At 42.5% G+C, this 7,929-nt stretch overlaps 2 protein-coding genes across 2 annotated transcripts; one reads left to right on the forward strand and one right to left on the reverse strand.

Moving 5' to 3' along the window:
* Positions 1–187: 187 nt before the first annotated feature.
* Positions 188–1,708, forward strand: LOC118342264 (sarcolipin). Its single transcript, XM_035680770.1, has 2 exons — positions 188–378; positions 913–1,708. The coding sequence occupies exon 2, from the start codon at positions 1,036–1,038 to the stop codon at positions 1,129–1,131; it is 96 nt and encodes a 31-aa protein (XP_035536663.1). The 5' UTR covers positions 188–378; positions 913–1,035; the 3' UTR covers positions 1,132–1,708.
* On the reverse strand, positions 1,379–7,909 carry kbtbd3 (kelch repeat and BTB (POZ) domain containing 3). The gene is made up of 10 exons (XM_035680768.1): positions 7,624–7,909; positions 7,074–7,359; positions 6,827–6,992; positions 6,013–6,195; positions 5,254–5,421; positions 4,873–5,163; positions 4,187–4,429; positions 3,781–4,071; positions 3,488–3,637; positions 1,379–2,879 (listed from the first exon to the last, which is right to left on the reverse strand). Exons 2-10 carry the CDS (start codon positions 7,346–7,348, stop codon positions 2,757–2,759), a joined length of 1,890 nt encoding a protein of 629 aa, XP_035536661.1. The 5' UTR covers positions 7,349–7,359; positions 7,624–7,909; the 3' UTR covers positions 1,379–2,756.
* Positions 7,910–7,929: the final 20 nt, after the last annotated feature.

Here is a 7,929-nt window from a genome sequence, read left to right on the forward strand (position 1 = left end):
AGAGAGGGGGGGGGGGAGAGAGAGAAAGAGAGAGAGAGAGAGAGACTCTGTATGGTTGTAGATGGGAAACACTCCAATGGATGAGATTGTGGAAAAATAACACAGTCTATTGGTTGTTTAGTTGGTGTGTGACATCAGTCTGTGTGCATGTGAAACATGGGCGGTCCGCTGAGGATGGCTACTTTAGGAGAGGGCCCTGCCCCTGCCGCCCAGTGAAGGCTGGACAACCACAAGAAGATCAGCTGCTAGTAGATGCTACAGAGGAGAAGTTTCCAGTAAGAAGACAAGCCATCAGAGGTCAAGATAAAGAAAGGCTGTACCTGGAGCACAAAAGAACATCTTCCTGTTTAAAGTGAGATCACTGCCACAGGAGGAAAGGTAACAGCTCACTGACTGACATCTGATTTTGTGTTATTTATTATGAATAATGTTGGGAGAATAATGTAGTTGAAATGTAATTTCAATCCAATCAAACCTTTTCAAAACAAAGACAACGAAAAGTCAACAACAAAGAATCAAAAATAATGAAATATGGTCTTTTCATGAATTAACAACTTTGCTCTACAATTCTTTCTTACCTGCTCTTGTATTAGTGTATTATTATGTATGGTTTGTGGGTGTGTGTCATGTCCCATGTGCGTATATGGGGGGATATTGTGGCCCCTGTCCCTGTTGAGTGACAGTAACTGTGAACAGATGTAACTGCCCGCCTGAGCAGTGACTGATCCCTCTAATCTATGATAACAGGAACACACAAACACAGCACATGTGCCACTGTAGACACACACACACACACACACAAACACACACACACACACTCATGGTTATATTTTTAGAAGCAATCTTATTTGCCTTGGTCATACCCGTATTTCAGGAAATCTTAACTCATATATTTTATTGCTCACATCTCAGGTCCAGGACAGTAAAATCCAGATAAGGAGCACCACACCTCAGGAGAAGACATCTACATTCTTCCTCCTTGCCTCCTCGTCAGCAGCACCCTCTCTCGCTCTCCATCCCGTCTGAGATACCGCCATGGACCGCTCGGCGAAGGAGCTGTTCCTCAACTTCATGATCGTCTTAATCACCGTGCTGCTGATGTGGCTGCTGGTGAAAACTTACCAGGACTGAACCGTGTGGCAACAAGAGAGGAGAAGAATGAGAGGCAGAGGAGATGGAGAGACACGTGTGGAGGGAAGCCAGCATGGTTACTGTAGGACTTTGCTGCTGATTGATTCTTGTTCAGACGCAGTGTTTACATCTTTTCATTCTTTTAGTCTATGGTCACTGGTCTGGTCCAGAGCTCTAGTATTCCATTGAGGTAAAAAAAAAAACATGTGAATGCCCGAGCCAGATGAGCAGATTGTCAACAAGATGGTTTTTTTTAATTTGGCCTTTAATTTCTGGCAAGAGCCGAAGGGGAACTCACAGTAGAGATGGGGAGGGAGAATAAAAATAAATAAACAGGGGTTTGAGGCTCTACTTTTTGACTGTGGAAACCTTTTACGTGATGGCTAAAATAAAAATATGTGTCATTCATATGACCTTTGATACATTGAACCATGCTGTTGTGTCTATTGTTCTGTTTTTACTAAGTGATGAATGTGTCAAAAGCCAATACTGTATTCATTCATAGAAGAAGGCACCAACAGAAATAACGAAGGATCATGTTTATGTTCACTTCTTGCCATTAAACAGTCTTTCATTTGTTGGATTCTTTTTCTGTTTCATCACACCAACTTATTATGCATTTATGATTTACACCATGAAGCCCAATTTTGTCTCCTCCTAGGTTTCTGAAAGTTACTGTTGAAGCTGCAGAGGGTTTCTTCATGATAGACAGGTAAAGTTGCACATTTCCTTCAAACAAGCAGTTTCTGAAGATACTCAGGTGATCTATCTAGTGGTCACATGTAGAATTGCTGTATACATCATGAGAGGAGAAACAGGGCATGCATGGATACATGACAGTCTGAAGCAGAAGGCAAGTAGTTTAAAGTGAAAATCCACCCAGATAATTTACACAGTATTGTGATTCTTTTAGTTGAGTTTTAAATAGTGCAATTTATATGAGCAGGACTCCAACAGCTAGAAAAAAAAAGAAATAAAAAGGGAAAATCAGGAAAATAATATGGAAAAGCCCCATTTGCATTATATAAGAGACATATATAGGACCATTTTCTAAAAATATTACAACATAATGTTTATATTCTAATCTGCACTATGAAATAAAGTACATTCAGTTGAAAAGGCTTTATGAGAGGTCCTTTTGAGGGCTGTAAGTGTTACATAACAAAGTCTTCTTTTCTATATTATTGCTGTAGGAGAGCGGATACATTTACATACACTGCGAGTTCTTTGGGTGAATTCTCCTTTTAAAACATACTGAGCAGAAAAAATATCCAGGTACTAAAATAGGATTTCCAAAATAGTCTTTTTCTCAATAGGGTTCCTCCATGGGAGGGACCACACTTTGATTGACACAAGAAAGATCCTATGAAAGCATGTGCTGAACACATATACAAAGTTAAGGATCAAATCTCTAAATAAAAAAATAAATTAATCATTTGGCTCAGGTGCTCTTGTGTTACGATGATCTGTGAGAGATGTGGTGTTAGTAGAAGACTTCGCTCTTGAGCTGTCCGTCATGCACAGAGTCAGTCCAGACTCATTGGTACTTGCTTACATCAGTGACACCTGTAACACGCATGTACATCCACTCACATGCGTTCATGAGTGTGTGTGTTTGCTGTGTATCATGCCGTGTCACCCCATGGGTCTCTGTATCTATTGAAGCTGATGAGCTGACAGTGGAACTCAGTGAGCGCTCTGGGCATGGGAGCCACCTCCTCCCATTGACTCCTCCCACTGTAGTACACCTGCACGGGTCACAAGAAAACACAAAGATCACCCACAGCCTGGGTAATACATTTAACTAACTTTAAATGAACTACTTAAGTAAAGTTCTGGGAGCAGGGACACATCTCAACCATCTTCTCCTCTTTGTCGATACTTTCATTATATTATTAACCCTTTAATCTCACACTGTATTGATGCCTTGCTAGTGAATCAATAGCTTGATTAAACTGCTTAGACAAGCTTCTTTATCCTTATTACATTCTTTACTGTAAGGTGATACAATATTAATAATACCCAGTATACATACTATGCATATGCAGTGGACACAGAGATGTACTGACATATTGTTAACATTTTAGAACTGACAGGGACACTGACAAAAAAAAATGGTCGACCTCCATGCTTCGATTTAAATTACACATTTTTTTGTCTTTTGCAATGGGGTAATTTTGATGTCAGTGTTTCTCTTGTGAACTACTGATCACTTCGTCCAGGTAGCTTGAAAACAAAGAGCCCTTTTGCCAAGTCAACACATCATATGGCTTCCACTAACCATGACTTAGGGCATCATCTTAGTCCACAAAAGCTGAAGTAGGGCAGCGTCCATGGTTAAAAAGGTTCTTCCTACCTGAACTTCATCAGTGATCTCGTCAGGTGAGTAGTCTCCACCCAGGATGTAGATTCTGTCTCTCATCCCCACTGCTCCAGCATTGAACCCAGCACACTCAAACGACCCTTCACCCTTCCACACACAGGTCTCTGGACAGAAACTGTAGACCTGGATGGGGGAAAAAAGCACAGTTAACTCTCTGTTTAACCCTTTAAATGGTCCTGCTAGGAAAAAATACGCTACATAAACCCTTTTTAATGCTTTCACAGTGCAATGCAATGACTGACTCATTCATTTATCTGCTGACTCACCTTATAAGTGGACAGGTCACAGAGGTGCAGTGTGTTGTTTAGTGACACTGCCTTGACCAGTGTAGCATGAAAAAACTGGCCAAACTCTGCCAACAGGCGGCTCCACTGGTCCTTCTGGGCGTCGTAGCAGAAGAAGCAGTCCAGTGAGGGGTTAAATGAGTCTGTGATCTCCACCTCTGATCCCAGAGTATAGATAACACTGCCACAAGCACTGGCCTCAGGGTAGTAGATTGCAGTGGGCAGGGGACTGACTGAGCGCCAGGTCTGAGTCAGAGGGTTGTAATACTCCACCTACAATATAGGAAAGAATTTGTAACTCAAACAAAATCTGCACTCCCATCCCTATTTTAGTAATGAAAAGGACATCTCAGCTGATAATGTGGTCTTAAACATATTTAAAGGAGACCTCCAGCAGACTGGGAGCTCCCCCTCTGGACCCCTTCGTCCGTCCTCCAATCACATACACTCGGTCCAGGCAGGTTACAGCTGTGTGCGTGGTTCTGGGCTTCAGCATGGCTGGAGCGGGCGTGCAGGTTAGGGTCACAGGACAGAAACACCAAACCTCGTCCGTGGCATCGTGGAACGGCTCGGCCACGTGGAGACGTATTGCCCGGCAACAGTTCCCCCGGCAACCGCCTGTCACAAACATCTTAGATCCAGCAGAAAGACGAGAAGGTGGTTAACTTTTTCAAGCTATAACTGAGAGGATGATAAAACATATGTCGTTTTTTGATTAATTAACACACAAATAAGGTTTGTTTGTTGCCTAATTTTACCCGACATGTACATTCCCTTACTGGTCAGGTGTTTCTCATCCTTTTACCCCTGATCTCTAAACCCCTAACCAAGATAAATCTCAGGGGTAAAGTTTCTTTTTTTCTGACTTTTCTCTTCTTTTTGTCTTTTCTCCTGTGAAATAATGGCTACAATTACCTCTAGAGTTCCCTAAAAAGCTTTCAAATAAACAATCGGGGATGGGAAACTCATTCTTTGTTTGACCAGCTCACAACCCATGACCACACCAAGGCTATAACTTATGAGTTAAGTAATACAAGTTCACATTTTAGGGTTTGGCTCAATCCCGAAATGTACCTTCTCAGCGTAGGTGGTAAGGTAGGATCCCGGGGGGTCTGGCATTGTGGCTGTCCCCTCTCCATGCCCTGTTCCTAGCTCTTTCCACTGATCTGTTTCCAGACAGTAGCAGAAGGTGTGGCGGATCTCTCCGTTCTCCTCCGTCTTGTGGATGTAGATGTAGCTCTGTGTGGTGGCCGGCCTGGCATCAGTGAGCAGGCCGCTGTACTGATCCTGTCGGCTCTGAGCTTCCGAGAGCAGGGCGAGACAGGACTCGTTGTCACAGAGGAGCGGGTCTGAATCAGGTAGAGCCTGAGAGAGAAGGGGAAGGGTGAGACAATCACAAGACATCACAAGACACTGCATAAAATCCAAAATCCAGCACATGCAGTGTGTTTATACCTTTAATGTGGGTAGATGGTGGAGTCTTGTTAGAGATAACAAGCCTGGCAACAGTTTTTGTCTTCCTGGGAGATCGTGGCGGATCCATCGAAGAAGTGACTTCACCACAGCCTCCTCATTGGGCACACTTAGAGCATCTGACCTCAGGCATGCTTCCAACACATTCAACTACAAGAAGCAGTAGAAACTGAGTCACTTTCTACAATATTATTACTTCTTTAGACACAGCATAAACCTTTTCAATGATTCAAGGTTAGTTTATTGTAATTTACAACAGAAGGTTGTAGAATGACATTTAGATATAGTGGATAGCTAGATGACTCATAAAAATAAAATAAAAAGATTTGTTTTTGATGAATTGTTGAGGAAGATTTAATAGCCTGAGGGAAGAAGCTGTCTTTAAGTCTGGTGGTACGGCAGCAGAAGCTTCTGTACCTCTTCCCAGATGGCAGCAGTGGGTATAAAGTGGGTATAAAGATACCACCCTAGACCTTCTTGAAATAAAAGAGGCCACATTTTTATCCATTAACTTGATGAAAACATTCTTTTTAAAACCTTTTATTAAATAAATGTCTGTGGAGTATGATTTGGAGCTGAGTATGACAGGATAAAATCATGGCTCAGTCTGAACGAATACACACTCTGCATACATAATATAATCAAGGTACAAACTAATTAAAAAATGTATGTATTTATTTATTATAAACCTCAGCTTATTTCATAAAGAACTTCGTTATCTTGGAAGTTATTAAGCAGCACCTGCATGTCCAGAAAGTCCTGTGTTTTGGAAAGGTCAGAATAGTTCTGAACCACAAACTCATTGGCACTTCGGAGGAGGGTGGCCGAGCCGTAGCCCTCAGCAAGGGAAAAGAGGGACAGGCAATTACAAAGATCCATGGTTCCTATCAGGAAGTCGCTGCACGCTCGGGACAGGACTGGCACCTGAGGACACCAACAACAAGAAGAATATTGGAAACGTAAATGTCTTTAATAGCTTTATTTGACTCTGTTAATCTAGTTAAATGAGGGCCCTGCACACCCACACTTAGTTGATTAGACCTCTGCTTGTTGGGTGGAGCTTTGCTGGGAATTAAATGAGGTCACGGAAGTTTATGCACCAAAAAGAGTAATAAAACTGTAAGCTGTCAACAGCTGGCAAACACTAATTAAACAAGTGCCCTCACAGTCCTGAGGGGAGGTTTGATTAGTCAAAATAAGTGAAGACACCTGTGTGTGTGTGTGTGTGTGTGTGTGTGCCATAGGTGTGTAACAGACATTTTGACGTGTCATAGGAATAAAAGCACAGGTTTTACTAATAACATGAGTGATGACTCTGTTCTATTCAAACGCCCCAGTGGGCCATGCCAATGTGATAGTGAGTCAGCAGGAACAATACAAAGACCCTGAAACCAAACTACGTAGAATGAATTCAGCTATCAACAGGGATTTTATCATTTACACCAGTGCTTTTCTTACTGTGACATGTCAAAATGTAAGTGTTTCTGTACTGTAACATCCTAACCAGGGTGAGGAGGCGCTAGTTATGGCACTAGAACAAGAATGAAGAACCTACCTGCAGAAAAGAGGCAAGCTGAAACAGCATGTCTACATTGCCATCAGTGATGAGTGCCTCTCCAGAATAGGCGAAGTCCAGGAAAGAAGTCACGGCCAACGGACACTGGTTACCCAGAGTCACTGAACCATCATCACGCTCTCGCATATCCACCTCAAACATGGCCCTAAACACAGAGCAGTTACACATGATATTATCATTACAGGAATAGATAGATAGATCGACAGACAGATAGATAGATCGATACCTGAAGAAATCACTGCATGCGGCAAGGACACAGCGATGGCAGGGAAAACTGTGTCCCTGGACCTTAATGGTGAAGTCGAACATCAAGCCTTGCTCCCTGAATGATCGGAGCACGCTCAGCAGCTGGAGTCCGTGTAACTCAGATGTCCGCAGCATGGTCCTGCACTCTGGGACCCCGTTGCATTCTGGAGCATTGCCACGTTTACTGCTAGGAGGGCTGCTGCTGGAGTTTTGGCCGTTGGTGCTACAGGAGGACAACTCTTGAGATTCATCCATCTTGCCAAATTCTGGAAATATGAACAAAATAAAATAAAGGTCATAATTCATTTCCAAAGAATGAAGTGAGTCTGAGTCTTTGTGTATTATGTGAATGAGACACAGAGGGAGGCGAGGAGGGATAAGAGACGGGAATCTACTTTGTAACAGACAGTCACTCTCTACCATACAAGCATATTGCTGATTAGAATTTAAGGGAAGAGCTGGGTTTGCGTCAACCACATTCAGTGTTATCACATAATTATTCAGCTCAAAATAAGGTATTACACACTTACCTCAGATAATATACCGCTGGTAAAAGTCAGACACACACATGTGAAACAGACAGGTAGGGAGTCTGGAGCAGGACAAGCAGTAGTGTCAGCACCACGGACAGCTCTCTTTCTCGTGCCACTCTTAACTTCCGGAAGCGTGAAATCACGCGAGGACTCGGACGGCTTTTAGTTTTTTTGTAGTTATAATTGTCTCTAACGTTATCTTTGCTAAAAAAAAAAAGTGCGATGTTTTATTGATAATAATAATATATTTATCCGGTGTATAAAAGCCCTCGAGTTGACTGCGTGTTTGCGGCTCTTTGTTTG

This window comes from Morone saxatilis, unplaced genomic scaffold (genome assembly GCF_004916995.1).
Source record: "Morone saxatilis isolate NCDOM2014 unplaced genomic scaffold, NCSU_SB_2.0 Contig8, whole genome shotgun sequence".
NCBI classification, from domain to species: Eukaryota; Metazoa; Chordata; class Actinopteri; family Moronidae; genus Morone; species Morone saxatilis.

Bases quoted from the DNA above. Each gene is read 5' to 3' on its own strand.
- LOC118342264 (XM_035680770.1), top strand. From the start codon at position 1,036: ATGGACCGCTCGGCGAAGGAGCTGTTCCTCAACTTCATGATCGTCTTA.
- kbtbd3 (XM_035680768.1), bottom strand. From the start codon at position 7,348: ATGGATGAATCTCAAGAGTTGTCCTCCTGTAGCACCAACGGCCAAAAC. The intron at 5,422-6,012 runs GTGCTGCTTAAT...TGCTTCTTGTAG, and splicing joins AGGACTTTCTGGACATGCAG to TTGAATGTGTTGGAAGCATG. The intron at 4,430-4,872 runs GTACATTTCGGG...GCTGGATCTAAG, and splicing joins TTACCACCTACGCTGAGAAG to ATGTTTGTGACAGGCGGTTG.